Below are 18888 nucleotides of genomic sequence, written 5' to 3' on the forward strand. Positions count from 1 at the left end.
TGGATAGGGGAGCTCTGATTCCTGTGCATTATACATGACAGCTAGAGTGGATGTGAACACATGAGGCCATCCTTCATAGGTTCCTAGTGCTACCTTGATACATGGGAAATGGTAAGCAAGTACAATCTGTCCATATATCTATATCTCTGAAGCCTGTTCCCAACTCAAAAGGATGGCCACAACAAGAGTCTCCATAACTAATGAACTTTAGTGCCACTTCTTAGCCCTTAGTGCCTCACCCTTAACAGGCCACTGGCAGAGGGCAACTCTAGCACACTGTTTGCAGAGGCTCCTTCCTTATGTTCCAACTAACTATTTCAACCCAATACTCCTTCCTAATGTTCCTAACTACTACTTCTTCCTTAAGTTTCTACCAAATGCCCCTGCCTAAATGTTCCTACCTACTACTATCTACTGTGCCTACCATTTTGCCAAATGGCAGGGCTGGCAAATAGTGCCCACTGCAGGAAAAACTAGAGATATGAAGAATGAGCTGTGTGAGTTAAGTGCTGTCAAGTGCTATGCAAGACAAAGAGAAATTGTATGTCTGAGGACAGAATGCCAAAAGTCCACATGTGGATGATGCCAAGAGTCCACTTATGGATGAGGCAAAAGGAAAAGACAACTACCTGGGTCAGAAGAGTGCAACTTCACAACTACTTTAGTGCTGGCTCATTAAGCAGCCATGATTAACCCTCCCAATATTCAGGCAGGTAGCACTGGCAATATACATCCCTTGTTGCTGGCTGCCTACCAACTACTACCAACTTAATGGTGTTACCAGACTCCACATGCAAGGTTACACTTTTAGTGAGGCTTATCATCATCAGTTGACAAAAGGGAGTACTATCTATCCATCTATATCTCTGATGTCTGTTCCCTTTGAGAACTCCATTAGAGGGGTGGCCACAGCAAAAGTCTTCATAACTGTTGAACTCCAACGCCACGTTTTAGCCTTTAGTGCCTCACCCTTAGCAGGTCATTGGTAGAGAACAACTATAGTGCAGTGTTTGCAGAGGCTCCTACCTCATGTTCCCACCATCTATCTCTACCTAATGTTTTTCTATTATTATCATTTTGCTTTGTCGCTGTCTCCCGCGTTTGCAAGGTAGCGCAAGGAAACAGACGAAAGAAATGGCCAGACCCACCCCCATACACATGTACATACATACACATCCACACACGCAAATATACATACCTATACATCTCAATGTACACATATATATACACACACAGACATATACATATATACACATGTACATAATTCATAATGTCTGCCTTTATTTATTCCCATCGCCACCTTGCCACACATGGAGTAACATCCCCCTCCCCCTCATGTGTGCAAGGTAGCGCTAGGAAAAGACAACAAAGACCCCATTCTTTCACACTCAGTCTCTAGCTGTCATGTAATAATGCCCGAAACCACAGCTCCCTTTCCACATCCAGGCCCCACACAACTTTCCATGGTTTACCCCAGACGCTTCACATGTCCTGATTCAATCCATTGACAGCACATCGACTCCGGTATACCACATCGATCCAATTCACTCTATTCCTTGCCCGCCTTTCACCCTCCTACATGTTCAGGCCCCAATCACTAAAAATCTTTTTCACTCCATCTTTCCACCTCCAATTTGGTCTCCCACTTCTCCTCGTTCCCTCCACCTCCGACACATATATCCTCTTGGTCAATCTTTCCTCACTCATTCTCTCCATGTGCCCAAACCATTTCAAAACACCCTCTTCTGCTCTCTCAACCACGCTCTTTTTATTTCCACACATCTCTCTTACCCTTACATTACTTACTCGATCAAACCACCTCACACCACATATTGTCCTCAAACATCTCATTTCCAGCACATCCACCCTCCTCCGCACAACTCTATCCACAGCCCACACCTCGCAACAATACAACATTGTTGGAACCACTATTCCTTCAAACATACCCAATTTTGCTTTCCGAGATAATGTTCTCGACTTCCAAACATTCTTCAAGGCTCCCAGGATTTTCGCCCCCTCCCCCACCCTATGATTCACTTCCACTTCCATGGTTCCATCCGCTGCCAGATCCACTCCCAGATATCTAAAACACTTTGCTTCCTCCAGTTTTTCTCCATTCAAACTTACCTCCCAATTGACTTGACCCTCAACCCTACTGTACCTAATAGCCTTGCTCTTATTCACATTTACTCTTAACTTTCTTCTTTCACACACTTTACCAAACTCAGTCACCAGCTTCTGCAGTTTCTCTACCTAATGTATTTACCAAATATTCCTGCCTAATGTTCCAACCTACACTTTTACCTAATGCACCCAGTTAATGCTACCACCTATTACTCCTACCAAATGTTTCTACCTCAAGCTCCTGTCTAACATCCTACCTACTACTTCTATCTATTGCTCCTATCATTCTGCCAAAAGACACAGCTACAGCAAAGTGCTCACTGTGGGAAAATCTAGAGCAGTAAAGAATGAGTTGTGTGAGTCAAGTGTTGCAAAGTGTTATTTGTGACAAGAAGAGATTGGATATTCTTGGACAAAATACCAGCAGTCCAAATGTGGGTGAGGCACAAAGACAGCTACCTGGGTCAAAGGAGTGCATTTGATAATCAATAAAGTGCTGGCTCACTACACAGCCATCAATAAATCTCCAAATACCCAGGCAGACAGTGCCAGTAATATACCTCCTGGTCAATGGCTACCTACCAACTACCACCTACTAAAAGAGAGTACAGTCCCATCAAAGAAGCTCTTGCTTTAAAAGAGTCCACTCTGCCCCTGCTAGCGAGTGTAGTGTTGCCTTGGAGCTGCAGGAGCCTCTGGAAAGGGGGTCCTGGGTCATAGCCCCTAGGTCCCTCTATCAAAAGGATCCTGGGCTTGTACAATAATAATAACTTACTCCCCCTTATACCTGTCTGGTAATCCAGTTTCTTCATCCTCTTCCTATGTGGTACAGTTTCAAATGCTTTCTGGCATTTCTATCTATCTGTCTCTCCATCTATACATAGGAGCCTCTGTTAACACTGTACAAGAGTTGCTTGTGCCAGTGGCCTGTTAAAAGGTAGGCATTAAAGGATAAGAAGTGACACTAGAGTTCACCAATTATGGAGACTTTCTGCTGTAGCCATCCCCTTGTGGGGAGTTCCCAGAGGAAACAGGCATGAGAGATATAGATAATAAAAATATGAATCTAACAGTCCAGACATGAACAATCCACACAGCCTTTCCTTTTGTCCAATACTAAGCTCATTCTCTTGTGAAACCTAAGAGGTTTGTTATGCAAGACATTCTTTCCCAAAAACTACGCTACGTTGACTCTTTCAAAGGTAATTTCTCCTTGGCAAAAAGTCATCCATATGCTTTCCGAATACTTGTCCAGTACCTTACAGGAAATACTCATCAGAGGCTGATCCGTGATTCAAAGCCACTTCCCAGTCTCTTTTTCATAATCATGACATATGCCCTTTTCCACTCGCATGGCACCTTGCATTTCTCCAGCAACATCCTGAACAGTATTTCAAGAGGTCTCTCTCGTGTATACACCAACTTCAGCACATAATGTGAAATTTCAAAAGGACCATGAGCATTTTTTGGCCCAAACTCTGAAGTATTCTGCTAATGTCTCCTCTAGATTTCACAATGCTTTCTAAGACCTCCTCCCCATTCAATCTCATGGGTGTTGGAGCCACAGTGTCTTCCACCGAGAAAACACTCATGACTTTGTCATTCAGCTCTTCACATATCCTTAGATAGTCTTCTACAATTCTTTCCTCTCAATCCCTTAGCCTGATTAGTCACTCTTTAACTGCCGATTTACTACTGCTGAATCCATGGAAAAGTTTTGGATTTTCTCCAGACTTGTCCACTATATTCTTTTAAAAGTTTCTCCATTCCTCCTTTCTCATCCCACTATACTCATTCCTTTCCCACTTCTTCCTTATAAATACTAGCAGACTGGAGCACCACCTACATCTTCACCACTGAATATATCAATGCGCCTTTGCTTTTTGACAACTCTTATTGAATTATTCATGCCTCTTTCTTAACCATCCTTCTATATTTGCAGCTACATGTATACAAGTTCATTACACATTTCACAGAACTTTTCACTACAATACCTAGGTTCCTGGTTCCTGAACACTATATCCCAATTTATGCTATAATGGAATTATTATGTTTGGTGTAGTTTCCCCTACCTCCTCTTCATTTTTGTCTCACCTCTGATCCTTCAACTTCTTTTACCACATAATCTAACTGAAGCATCACATAATCATTTTCTCCAAGCAATGTATCTATATATGATATCCTCAATATCCAAGCTAATGTGTGTGAAAATGAGATCTACAAATATAGTTACAACAGTCCCTCTTATTCTAGTATGTTCAATAACATGTTTGCATTGGACATTTTCCTGTACAATCTTTAAGAAGTGTCTCCATGATTCTTTATCACTGAGAATCTAAATTCCCTATCTATCCCTTTATAAGTGAAATTTCCCATGTCAGTACTTTAACCTTCACTGAGAAGGGTATGGTTTACCGCTTCATGTATCATCCAGATCATTCCTTCATTATAATTGTGCATTTTCCTTTACATTTACAACTAATCCATTAGAATTTCTATATACCACTTCAATTTGACATTTTCCATTACCTGACACTCCTGACCTCACTGTGGTGTGGGTAGGTATCTTCTGTCATTTTGCCTCATTTGGTGTCTCCCACTTATGCTATCTGACTAAACTCTGCTTTGGCATTTCCCACTTTTTGCCTTCTGGCTATACTCTGCTTTTCTCCCTCTTTTCCTCTGGTCTACCACATTCAATGAATCCCAACTCAATTCCACCTTGTCTTTAAGTTTCTTAGCCTGACTAAGTACCTCCTGGCTAGATGACTCCAAAGCAGATGTAACCATCATTGGTCATTCCCTTATGTCTTGATTAAAACAACCAATTCATTTCTTTTATAACAGAAACTGCATATGGCAATTACATAGCTTCTAGTAATCTTTTAAGGGGCATTAATTCCTTCCTTCCCATTTCCTCTTTAGTTAGTGTCTGATCTTCATCCAGTCCAAACTCAACTAAAACTTTATATCAATCAACCTCATGGTTCAGTAATCTCTCAAATTTTGCTGCAATCCACTTTGTGGCCAAGTCTATAAGTTCTGATTCATCATCTTTTGAGTTTCTGGTTTCCTCTGTAATCATCCTTTTTGCTCACAAACAGTGATCCTTTATAATCTGCACTTTTGATCTAAATTTTTCATCCATCAGAACATCAATTTTCCTTAAGTTTTGTCTCTAAAAGTACATTCTATCTACAGTTTAATTCATACTCCTGGACACCTGTTGTTAATGGTCCCAGGTTCCTGTACCACTGCATCAGTCATCATTCAGTCAGTTAACTGACCCCAGAAACTGCTCCTCCTCCCTTTCCCTGCCCACTATTTTCAATAGTTTCTGTACCCTGTGCTCTGTTCTGCAGAATCTCCAGCTTTGAGATGTGTGTGTGTGTGTGTGTGTGTGTGCATTAGTTTCTGTCCCCTGTGCTCTGTTCTGCTGAATCTCCAGCTTTGTGATGTGTGTGCGTGTGTGTGTTAGTCTTACTACACTTCATCTGCTTTTGGTTACACCCTTAAATGAAAAGTCACTGTGGGTGAGGCTGTATCATCATCAGTGGATGAAAAGGAATACAGTCTTGTCAAGGACCTCTCACTGTTCAAAGCACACCCTCGAAGCGGCAGGAGCCATAAAATTGGTCCGGAGGTTGTACAACTGATCAATCAAATAATAAATATACCTTTGTAATAGGCAGAAGTTGGTAAGAAGCCACTGACCAGGGAGGTATATTACTGGCACTACCCACCTGAGTATCAGAAGAGTTATTGACAGCTGTGTGGAGCCAACAATTCAGATGAAGTCCTGTGTAAAGAGCCAACACTTCAGTTGACGTCAAGTTGCATTCCTTTGATCAAAGTAGTTGTCTTTTCTTTCAGCCCCACTCATGAGTGGACTACTGGCATTTTGTACAGAAACGTACAATCTCTCCTTATCACATATAAGACTTGACAACACTAAATTCATATAATTCATTCTTGTAACTCTAGATTATCCTGTGATGCAAAACAGAAATAGCAATAGCAAGTAGTAGCAAGTGGGAGCATTTAAGCAGGAGCATTAAGTAGAACCATAAGGTAGGAGTAGTAGGTGAGAACATTAGGTAGAGGTAGTAAGTTGGAACATTAGGTAGGCTCATTAGGTTGAACTAGTTGGTATGAACATTAGGTAAAAACCTCTGAAAACACTGCACTACAGTTGCCCTCTGTCAGTGGTCTGTTGAAGGTGAGGCACTAAAGGCCAACAAGCAACACTAGAGTTCACCAGTTAAGGAGAATCTTCAGCTATGGCTATCCCCTTGAAGGAGTTCCCAAAGTGAACAAGCATCAAAAATATAGATAAATACACCCTGTGAAGTGGGAGGCCAAATTGGAGGTGGAGGAATGGCGTGAAAAAGATTTTGGGCGATCGGAGCCTGAACATGCAGGAGGGTGAAAGGCATGCAAGGAATAGAGTGAATGGGAACGATGTGGTATAGTGGCGTCGATGTGCCGTTATTGGATTGAACCAGGGCATGTGAAGCGTCTGGGGTAAATCATGGAGAGTTCTGTCGGGCCTGGATGTGGAAGAGGAGCTGTGGTTTCGGTGCATTATACATAGCAGCTGGAGAGTGAGTGTGAATGAATGTGGCCTTTGTTGTCTTTTCCTAGCCCTACCTCGTGCGCGTACGGGGAAGAGGGGGGTGTCATTTCATGTGTGGTGGGGTGGTGACGAGAATGAATAAAGGCAGCAAGTATGAATTATGTATATGTGTATACATGCATATGCCTGTATATAAATATATATATATATATATATATATATATATATATATATATATATATATATATATATATATATATATATTTTTTTTTTCCAAAAGAAGGAACAGAGAATTGGGCCAGGTGAGGGTATTCCCTCAAAGGCCCAGTCCTCTGTTCTTAACGCTACCTCGCTAATGCGGGAAATGGCGAATAGTTTGAAAGAAAAGATATATATATATATATATATATATATATATATATATATATATATATATATATATTTTTTTTTTTTTTTTTAAACTATTTGCCATTTCCCGCGTTAGCGAGGTAGCGTTAAGAACAGAGGAATGGGCCTTTGAGGGAGTATCCTTACCTGGCCCCGTCCTCTGTTCCTTTTGGAAAATTAAAAAAAAATAATGAGAAGGGAGGATTTCCAGCCCCCTGCTCAATCCCCTTCTAGTCGCCTTCTACGACACGCAGGGAATACGTGGGAAGTATTCTTTCTCCCCTATCGACAGGGATAAATATATATATATATATTACCTGTGGATCAGGTGTTTGCTTTGAAGAATGTATGTGAGAAATACTTAGAAAAGCAAATGGATTTGTATGTAGCATTTATGGATCTGGAGAAGGCATATGATAGAGTTGATAGAGATGCTCTGTGGAAGGTATTAAGAATATATGGTGTGGGAGGCAAGTTGTTAGAAGCAGTGAAAAGTTTTTATCGAGGATGTAAGGCATGTGTACGTGTAGGAAGAGAGGAAAGTGATTGGTTCTCAGTGAATGTAGGTTTGCGGCAGGGGTGTGTGATGTCTCCATGGTTGTTTAATTTGTTTATGGATGGGGTTGTTAGGGAGGTAAATGCAAGAGTCCTGGAAAGAGGGGCAAGTATGAAGTCTGTTGGGGATGAGAGAGCTTGGGAAGTGAGTCAGTTGTTCGCTGATGATACAGCGCTGGTGGCTGATTCATGTGAGAAACTGCAGAAGCTGGTGACTGAGTTTGGTAAAGTGTGTGGAAGAAGAAAGTTAAGAGTAAATGTGAATAAGAGCAAGGTTATTAGGTACAGTAGGGTTGAGGGTCAAGTCAATTGGGAGGTGAGTTTGAATGGAGAAAAACTGGAGGAAGTGAAGTGTTTTAGATATCTGGGAGTGGATCTGTCAGCGGATGGAACCATGGAAGCGGAAGTGGATCATAGGGTGGGGGAGGGGGCGAAAATTTTGGGAGCCTTGAAAAATGTGTGGAAGTCGAGAACATTATCTCGGAAAGCAAAAATGGGTATGTTTGAAGGAATAGTGGTTCCAACAATGTTGTATGGTTGCGAGGCGTGGGCTATGGATAGAGTTGTGCGCAGGAGGATGGATGTGCTGGAAATGAGATGTTTGAGGACAATGTGTGGTGTGAGGTGGTTTGATCGAGTAAGTAACGTAAGGGTAAGAGAGATGTGTGGAAATAAAAAGAGCGTGGTTGAGAGAGCAGAAGAGGGTGTTTTGAAATGGTTTGGGCACATGGAGAGAATGAGTGAGGAAAGATTGACCAAGAGGATATATGTGTCGGAGGTGGAGGGAACGAGGAGAAGAGGGAGACCAAATTGGAGGTGGAAAGATGGAGTGAAAAAGATTTTGTGTGATCGGGGCCTGAACATGCAGGAGGGTGAAAGGAGGGCAAGGAATAGAGTGAATTGGAGCGATGTGGTATACAGGGTTTGACGTGCTGTCAGTGGATTGAATCAAGGCATGTGAAGCGTCTGGGGTAAACCATGGAAAGCTGTGTAGGTATGTATATTTGCGTGTGTGGACGTGTGTATGTACATGTGTATGGGGGGGGGTTGGGCCATTTCTTTCGTCTGTTTCCTTGCGCTACCTCGCAAACGCGGGAGACAGCAACAAAGTATAAAAAAAAAAAAAAAAAAAAAAAAAAAAAAAAAAAAAATTACTTTGGCAGTGTATGTGGCAGGTTGTCACATTTAGGTACGTGAATGTTTCTCCATAATAGGATGTAGCTCGACTGACCCTCTAGCGACTGTGTTCGTAAATGATGGATTGTTGTGATATCTTTTCTGATTCTATATGTTGTAGATGTTTTAAATGTCATTCATTCTCTTGCAAAATATGAATTTAACCTACATAGTCCTAGATTTTGTTTCTCTGTGATGCTATTAAGAACTGATGCTTCCTGAAAATAGGAAGAAGTTAGCCTGAATCACAGTTTATTTTCCAGTGATTAGGTATCGTCATGTAACATTATTTTGTATGAGGCATATATATATTTTTTCAATTTAGGCCTAGAATAGAAAAAAATGTTTTCTGTATAATGGTTTTCCAGTATATTTTTTTTTATTCTTTTGATTCTATAACTCGCAATTTTACTTTAATTTCTTATCTGTTCAGAAGCATATTTTTAACGAGTCTTTTTTCAATTTTGGTTTGTTCTTGACAGTTTGTCATTCACGAACACAGAACTCATTGCCCCACCTTGTCTGAGACTCTGGGGCTTTTGGAATCCCTGCCCCTTGCCCAATCCTACATTAGTATTGCTCCTGCTACCTAACTTATACTTTGTATACCTTGCTCTCGACAGGAGCCTATTGCAGTATATTGATGAAGAGTTGCGAATGAGGTATGATCTCCCAAATATTACCAGTTTAACGTACTAACTGTTGTGGTTTTCTGTATATGCCTAACATTGTAGCTGGAACTGCCTCATTTCTTGGCTTTGCAAAGTTTAAGCAAAAATTTTAGTAGTAGTTCTTTAGTTATGCATGATACCATTGTAGTTGTAGCATGCTTTTTTTGTTATTAACATTTCAACAGCCCTTAAGAAAAAAATGCCCCACTCTAATTGAAAAATATTTTGTGTTGCAGCATCAAATACCTGAAGGTTTTATTTTGTTGATATGATTTAGAAAGCACCCATTGTGCCTATAAAATTTTGAATGTTTTCCTTGTTAGTGTTCTTGAAGTATACTTGAAAATGACTCATAGTTTTGAGAATTTAGGGTGAGCTTAGTGTGTCTTCTCCAGCATTGCATTATCCATTTACCAATAATTGAAGAGCTCCAGCTCAACTGGTTCAGGAGTATTGCAGGAGTATTGTACAAAAGCATTATGCCCTAAAGAAGACTCAGTTCCTGACACATTGGGATTGAACATTTTGTACTATTTTTGTTTAATTTTGGATGGAAATTTCAGCTTTTGACTTGCCTCTCAGAAATATTGTTCCATTTCTGTAGAGTATGACAGTCACAATGCTTCAGACAAAGGCTTTTGTGGTATAATGAATCTTCTTAGATAGAGATAGTAATACCCTGCCATCAGGTAGATGTGTAAATCTATTATCATGCTCTTGATTGCCACAACTACAGTTCTGATGAGTGTTCTACATTTTTTTCTTGTAGATACCATTGTACATGATTAATTGCCTTTAGATAGAGCTCTTTAAGCATCTGAGAAAGAGCACTTTGGTCACCTTTAGCCAGAACTCTTTAAGCATCTGAGAAAGAGCACATATTAAATGAGGATTAAGCACACCTTTACATGAACAAAATGAGGCATTTCTTGGAGGATTCTCCCCAATGACCATCATTGAACATATGAGGACAATGGATGTTTTTATACATAGACTTGATAATCACACACACATAACACTGCCTACCATGTAGGCAAAGATGAGGGAACCTGATAACAAACAGCCTTCAGATTTCTAAGTTATCCTGATGATCCTGACAGACAACAGTTTTCAAGAGTAACCAGAGGCCATGGCAAGAGTTAGGGCAAAAAGATAAAAAGGATGATAAGAAGCACTGGTTTATGAAAAGGGTGTCTGAAATAACTGACTAGTGCTATACAAAGGATTGAGAGGCTACTTGATGGCATAGAAAGCTCAGGAGACAGGGACATACAAGAGATTAGAACCTTCTCTGTGTATTGTGAAAATATGTCTTTAATTAAGCAGTGGTGTTGGCAGCAGCATGGGGAACCAGATGTTCACAGAATATTCTTCATTGGACTAATCCCCCAGAGACACCATAGATAACAGGAGGGAGGTATATATGTAGGAGCCCCAGCAGGAGTGTTTGGCAAATAAATGTTAATTGGATTATTTGTAAGCCATGGGTCATTTCCTCATCCTTTTGGTTGGAGGTTTCTAACTGATTGTGAGGCTTAATGTAACATGGTAGCCTAAGTACAGTTGGTGTGAAGCTGGTTTGTCTTAGGAAAGAGTCTAATCTTTTTTTATAAAAAAAGATTTTGATGGTCAGTACTGTGGCTTATTTCTTAAGAGACTACGTGCTGCTTCAAGGTTCTTAGAAGAGCATGGGTTTAGTTATCCTCGGATTTCTCACTTCTGCAGCTTGATCTCTGGAAGAATAACCTGTCTGATTTCAAACAAATCTATACAGAGTTCAGATTGCTAGTCTCAGTCTTCTTTGAGGATAATGTCAGGGTCCTTAATGTTGTCATTGCTGCCCGTGATGGAAGCAAAGGCTTTTCTTCAGCCTTCCAAATGGATTTTTTTCCCTTTGAAGAAGGTCATTTTTTTTTTATATATGTTCCAGAGCCAAGGAATAACGAAATCTCCTCTCATAAAAGAAGATACGACTTTACCTTTGCAATTTTTCAAGTTACGTATGTGAATGAAATTTCAAAAATGCTCAGTACATAAAGGAAGGACAACATTTCCTTTTTTTTTTTTTTTCTAATATTGAATAGTGTTTCCCCAGGCTTTGCCAAATCTCATGAGATTTAGAGACATTTAACCTACCTGTTGTTGAATTAATCATCCTTCCTTCATATGATATGACAGTTTCCTCAAGCTGTCTGTAGACATTTATGCATGTAGTAAACCTATCCCTGGGGATAGGGGAGAAAGAATACTTCCCACGTATTCCCTGCGTGTCGTAGAAGGCGACTAAAAGGGAAGGGAGCGGGGGGCTGGAAATCCTCCCCTCTCATTTTTTTTTCAATTTTCCAAAAGAAGGAACAGAGAAGGGGGCCAGGTGAGGATATTCCCTCAAAGGTCCAGTCCTCTGTTCTTAACGCTACCTCGCTAATGCGGGCAATGGCGAATAGCATGAAAGAAAAATATTTTTTTTTTTTTTTTTTTTTTTTTTTTTTGCTTTGTCGCTGTCTCCCGCGTTTGCGAGGTAGCGCAAGGAAACAGACGAAAGAAATGGCCCAACCCACCCCCATACACATGTATATACATACGTCCACACACGCAAAATATACATACCTACACAGCTTTCCATGGTTTACCCCAAATGCTTCACATGCCGCGCTTTAATCCACTGACAGCACGTCAACCCCGGTATACCACATCACTCCAATTCACTCTATTCCTTGCCCTCCTTTCACCCTCCTGCATGTTCGGGCCCCGATCACACAAAATCTTTTTCACTCCATCTTTCCACCTCCAATTTGGTCTCCCTCTTCTCCTCGTTCCCTCCACCTCCGACACATATATCCTCTTGGTCAATCTTTCCTCACTCATTCTCTCCATGTGCCCAAACCATTTCAAAACACCCTCTTCTGCTCTCTCAACCACGCTCTTTTTATTTCCACACATCTCTCTTACCCTTACGTTACTTACTCGATCAAACCACCTCACACCACACATTGTCCTCAAACATCTCATTTCCAGCACATCCATCCTCCTGCGCACAACTCTATCCATAGCCCACGCCTCGCAACCATACAACATTGTTGGAACCACTATTCCTTCAAACATACCCATTTTTGCTTTCTGAGATAATGTTCTCGACTTCCACACATTCTTCAAGGCTCCCAGAATTTTCGCCCCCTCCCCCACCCTATGATCCACTTCCGCTTCCATGGTTCCATCCGCTGCCAGATCCACTCCCAGATATCTAAAACACTTCACTTCCTCAAGTTTTTCTACATTCAAACTCACCTCCCAATTGACTTGACCCTCAACCCTACTGTACCTAATAACCTTGCTCTTATTCACATTTACTCTTAACTTTCTTCTTTCACACGCCTTACCAAACTCAGTCACCAGCTTCTGCAGTTTCTCACATGAATCAGCCACCAGCGCTGTATCATCAGCGAACAACAACTGACTCACTTCCCAAGCTCTCTCATCCCCAACAGACTTCATACTTGCCCCTCTTTCCAAAACTCTTGCATTCACCTCCCTAACAACCCCATCCATAAACAAATTAAACAACCATGGAGACATCACACACCCCTGCCGCAAACCTACATTCAATGAGAACCAATCACTTTCCTCTCTTCCTACACGTACACATGCCTTACATCCTCGATAAAAACTTTTCACTGCTTCTAACAACTTGCCTCCCACACCATATATTCTTAATACCTTCCACAGAGCATCTCTATCAACTCTATCATATGCCTTCTCCAGATCCATAAATGCTACATACAAATCCATTTGCTTTTCTAAGTATTTCTCACATACATTCTTCAAAGCAAACACCTGATCCACACATCCTCTACCACTTCTGAAACCACACTGCTCTTCCCCAATCTGATGCTCTGTACATGCTTTCACCCTCTCAATCAATACCCTCCCATATAATTTACCAGGAATACTCAACAAACTTATACCTCTGTAATTTGAGCACTCACTCTTATCCCCTTTGCCTTTGTACAATGGCACTATGCACGCATTCCGCCAATCCTCAGGCACCTCACCGTGAGCCATACATACATTAAATAACCTTACCAACCAGTCAACAATACAGTCACCCCCTTTTTTAATAAATTCCACTGCAATACCATCCAAACCTGCTGCCTTGCCGGCTTTCATCTTCTGCAAAGCTTTTACTACCTCTTCTCTGTTTACCAAATCATTTTCCCTAACCCTCTCACTTTGCACACCACCTCGACCAAAACACCCTATATCTGCCACTCTATCATCAAACACATTCAACAAATCTTCAAAATACTCACTCCATCTCCTTCTCACATCACCACTACTTGTTATCACCTCCCCATTTGCGCCCTTCACTGAAGTTCCCATTTGCTCCCATGTCTTACGCACTTTATTTACCTCCTTCCAGAACATCTTTTTATTCTCCCTAAAATTTAATGATACTCTCTCACCCCAACTCTCATTTGCCCTTTTTTTCACCTCTTGCACCTTTCTCTTGACCTCCTGTCTCTTTCTTTTATACATCTCCCACTCAATTGCATTTTTTCCCTGCAAAAATCGTCCAAATGCCTCTCTCTTCTCTTTCACTAATACTCTTACTTCTTCATCCCATCACTCACTACCCTTTCTAATCAACCCACCTCCCACTCTTCTCATGCCACAAGCATCTTTTGCGCAATCCATCACTGATTCCCTAAATACATCCCATTCCTCCCCCACTCCCCTTACTTCCATTGTTCTCACCTTTTTCCATTTTGTACTCAGTCTCTCCTGGTACTTCCTCACACAAGTCTCCTTCCCAAGCTCACTTACTCTCACCACCCTCTTCACCCCAACATTCACTCTTTTTTTCTGAAAACCCATACAAATCTTCACCTTAGCCTCCACAAGATAATGGTCAGACATCCCTCCAGTTGCACCTCTCAGCACATTAACATCCAAAAGTCTCTCTTTCGCACGCCTGTCAATTAACACGTAATCCAATAACGCTCTCTGGCCATCTCTCCTACTTACATAAGTATACTTATGTATATCTCGCTTTTTAAACCAGGTATTCCCAATCATCAGTCCTTTTTCAGCACATAAATCTACAAGCTCTTCACCATTTCCATATATATATATATATATATATATATATATATATATATATATATATATTTTTTTTTTATACCTCGTCGCTGTCTCCCGCGTTTGCGAGGTAGCGCAAGGAAACAGACGAAAGAAATGGCCCAACCCCCCCCATACACATGTACATACACACGTCCACACACGCAAATATACATACCTACACAGCTTTCCATGGTTTACCCCGGACGCTTCACATGCCCTGATTCAATCCACTGACAGCACGTCAACCCCTGTATACCACATCGCTCCAATTCACTCTATTCCTTGCCCTCCTTTCACCCTCCTGCATGTTCAGGCCCCGATCACACAAAATCCTTTTCACTCCATCTTTCCACCTCCAATTTGGTCTCCCTCTTCTCCTCGTTCCCTCCACCTCCGACACATATATCCTCTTGGTCAATCTTTCCTCACTCATTCTCTCCATGTGCCCAAACCATTTCAAAACACCCTCTTCTGCTCTCTCAACCACGCTCTTTTTATTTCCACACATCTCTCTTACCCTTACGTTACTTACTCGATCAAACCACCTCACACCACACATTGTCCTCAAACATCTCATTTCCAGCACATCCATCCTCCTGCGCACAACTCTATCCATAGCCCACGCCTCGCAACCATACAACATTGTTGGAACCACTATTCCTTCAAACATACCCATTTTTGCTTTCCGAGATAATGTTCTCGACTTCCACACATTTTTCAAGGCTCCCAAAATTTTCGCCCCCTCCCCCACCCTATGATCCACTTCCGCTTCCATGGTTCCATCCGCTGCCAGATCCACTCCCAGATATCTAAAACACTTCACTTCCTCCAGTTTTTCTCCATTCAAACTCACCTCCCAATTGACTTGACCCTCAACCCTACTGTACCTAATAACCTTGCTCTTATTCACATTTACTCTTAACTTTCTTCTTCCACACACTTTACCAAACTCCATCACCAGCTTCTGCAGTTTCTCACATGAATCCGCCACCAGCGCTGTATCATCAGCGAACAACAACTGACTCACTTCCCAAGCTCTCTCATCCCCAACAGACTTCATACTTGCCCCTCTTTCCAAGACTCTTGCATTTACCTCCCTAACAACCCCATCCATAAACAAATTAAACAACCATGGAGACATCACACACCCCTGCCGCAAACCTACATTCACTGAGAACCAATCACTTTCCTATATATATATATAGAGTTTTGGAAAGAGGGGCAAGTATGAAGTCTGTTGGGGATGAGAGAGCTTGGGAAGTGAGTCAGTTGTTGTTCGCTGATGATACAGCGCTGGTGGCTGATTCATGTGAGAAACTGCAGAAGCTGGTGACTGAGTTTGGAAAAGTGTGTGGAAGAAGAAAGTTAAGAGTAAATGTGAATAAGAGCAAGGTTATTAGGTACAGTAGGGTTGATGGTCAAGTCAATTGGGAGGTGAGTTTGAATGGAGAAAAACTGGAGGAAGTAAAGTGTTTTAGATATCTGGGAGTGGATCTGGCAGCGGATGGAACCATGGAAGCGGAAGTGGATCATAGGGTGGGGGAAGGGGCGAAAATCCTGGGAGCCTTGAAGAATGTGTGGAAGTCGAGAACATTATCTCGGAAAGCAAAAATGGGTATGTTTGAAGGAATAGTGGTTCCAACAATGTTGTATGGTTGCGAGGCGTGGGCTATGGATAGAGTTGTGCGCAGGAGGATGGATGTGCTGGAAATGAGATGTTTGAGGACAATGTGTGGTGTGAGGTGGTTTGATCGAGTGAGTAACGTAAGGGTAAGAGAGATGTGTGGAAATAAAAAGAGCGTGGTTGAGAGAGCAGAAGAGGGTGTTTTGAAGTGGTTTGGGCACATGGAGAGGATGAGTGAGGAAAGATTGACCAAGAGGATATATGTGTCGGAGGTGGAGGGAACAAGGAGAAGAGGGAGACCAAATTGGAGGTGGAAAGATGGAGTGAAAAAGATTTTGTGTGATCGGGGCCTGAACATGCAGGAGGGTGAAAGGAGGGCAAGGAATAGAGTGAATTGGAGCGATGTGGTATACCAGGGTTGACGTGCTGTCAGTGGATTGAAGCAGGGCATGTGAAGCGTCTGGGGTAAACCATGGAAAGCTGTGTAGGTATGTATATTTGCGTGTGTGGACGTATGTATATACATGTGTATGGGGGGGGGCATTTCTTTCGTCTGTTTCCTTGCGCTACCTCGCAAACGCGGGAGACAGCGACAAAGTATAAAAAAGAAAAAAAAAATATATATATATATATATATATATATATATATATATATATATATATATATATATATGTATACATACGTTGAAATGTATAGGTATGTATATGTGCGTGTGTGGACGCGTATGTATATACATGTGTATGTGGGTGGGTTGGGCCATTCTTTCGTCTGTTTCCTTGCGCTACCTCGCTAACGCGGGAGACACCAATAAAGTATAATAACAATATAAATAACATATAAGATGCTCTATAAATGTCTTACCTCCAACTCAGGTGGAAATGAATGCTGAGGATTGTGAGCCTTTTGCAAAAGTTCGACTGCCAGCCACTTGGGAAGATCTGCAGCTACAAAAGGATGAAGTAGTAACTTATCAGCTGTTGGCCGCCTCTTTGGGTTTTTTGTCAGAGCCAACTGAGAAAAAAAAAAGCCCAATCAATTCCACAAAATTTCATGTCATCTCAACTCAGAAAAGTTCATAGAGAATATCCCCTACTGGTAGTACATATTTGATAACAATTTTCTTTGATTTTTTAATAAATCCTTCAGTGTTGTTTGACACTCTTTACTAAATCTTAACACAGTAGCTATTGTATTATTCCACTGAAATGAATTGTTGCTAGAATAGGGGATAGGGGAGAAAGAATACTTCCCACACATTCCTCACGTGTCGTAGAAGGCGACATAAGGGGACGGGAGCGGGGGGCTGGAGACCCTCCCTGCCTTGTATTTTAACTTTCTATAAGGGGAAACAGAAGAAGGAGTCACACGGGAAGTGCTCATCCTCCTAGAAGGCTCAGATTGGGGTGTCTAAATGTGTGTGGATGTAACCAAGATGATAAAAAAGGAGAGATAGGTAGTATGTTTGGGGAAAGGAACCTGCATGTTTTGGCTCTGACTGAAACGAAGCTCAAGGGTAAAGGGGAAGAGTGGTTTGGGAATGTCTTGGGAGTAAAGTCAGGGGTTAGTGAGAGGACAAGAGCAAGGGAAGGAGTAGCACTACTCCTGAAACAGGAGTGGTGGGAGTATGTGATAGAGTGTAAGAAAGTAAGAAAGTAGATTCATATGGGTAACACTGAAAGTGGATGGAGAGAGATGGGTGATTATTGGTGCATATGCACCTGGGCATGAGAGGAAAGATCATGACAGGCAAGTGTTTTGGGAGCAGCTGAGTGAGTGTGTCAGTAGTTCTGATGCACAAGACCGGGTCATAGCGGTTTTGATGCACAAGACCAGGTTATAGTGATGGGTGAATTGAATGCAAAGGTGAGTAATGTGACAGTTGAGGGAATAATTGGTGTACATGGAGTGTTCAGTGTTGTAAATGGAAATGCTTGTAGATTTATGTGCTGAAAAAGGACTGGTGATTGGCAATACCTGGTTTAAAAAGAGAGATATACATAAGTATACATATGTAAGTAAGAGAGATGGCCAGAGAATGTTATTAGATTATGTGTTCATTGATAGGCACGCAAAAGAGAGACTTTTGGTTGTTAATGTGCTGAGAGGTGCAACTGGAGGGATGTCTGATCATTATCTTGTGGAGGCGAAGGAAGATTTGTAGAGGTTTTCAGAAAAGAAGAGAGAATGTTGGGGGGAAGACATTGGTGAAAGTAAGTGAGCTTGGGAAGGAGACTTGTTTGAGGAAGTACCAGGAGAGACTGAATACAGAATGGAAAAAGGTGAGAACAAAGGAGGTAAGGGGAGTGGGGGAGGAATTGGATGTATTTAGGGAAGCAGTGATGGCTTGCGCAAAAGATGCTTGTGGCATGAGAAGCGTGGGAGGTGGGCAGATTAGAAAGGGTAGTGAGTGGTTGGATGAAGAAGTAAGATTATTAGTGAGAGAGAAGAGAGAGACATTTGGACGATTCTGCAGGGAAATAATGCAAATGAGTGGGAGGTGTATAAAAGAAAGAGGCAGGAGGTCAAGAGAAAGGTGCAAGAGGTGAAAAAGAGGGCAAATGAGAGTTGGGGTGAGAGAGTATCATTAAATTTCAGGGAGAATAAAAAGATGTTTTGGAAGGAGGTAAATAAAGTGCGTAAGAGAAGGGAGCAAATG

The 18888-nt window shown here is 41.6% G+C and overlaps 1 protein-coding gene across 1 annotated transcript in view; it reads right to left on the bottom strand.

Annotated features, from left to right (window-relative positions):
- hppy (MAP4K3-like protein hppy) overlaps nucleotides 1–18888 on the bottom strand; it is a 566945-nt gene that overhangs the window by 443586 nt on the left and 104471 nt on the right. Inside the window, exon 7 of the mRNA XM_071686180.1 lies at nucleotides 17094–17243. Coding sequence (XP_071542281.1) covers nucleotides 17094–17243 — 150 coding nt within the window. The remainder of the gene's footprint in view (nucleotides 1–17093; nucleotides 17244–18888) is intronic.

This window comes from Panulirus ornatus, chromosome 41 (genome assembly GCF_036320965.1).
Source record: "Panulirus ornatus isolate Po-2019 chromosome 41, ASM3632096v1, whole genome shotgun sequence".
Taxonomy (NCBI): domain Eukaryota; kingdom Metazoa; phylum Arthropoda; class Malacostraca; order Decapoda; family Palinuridae; genus Panulirus; species Panulirus ornatus.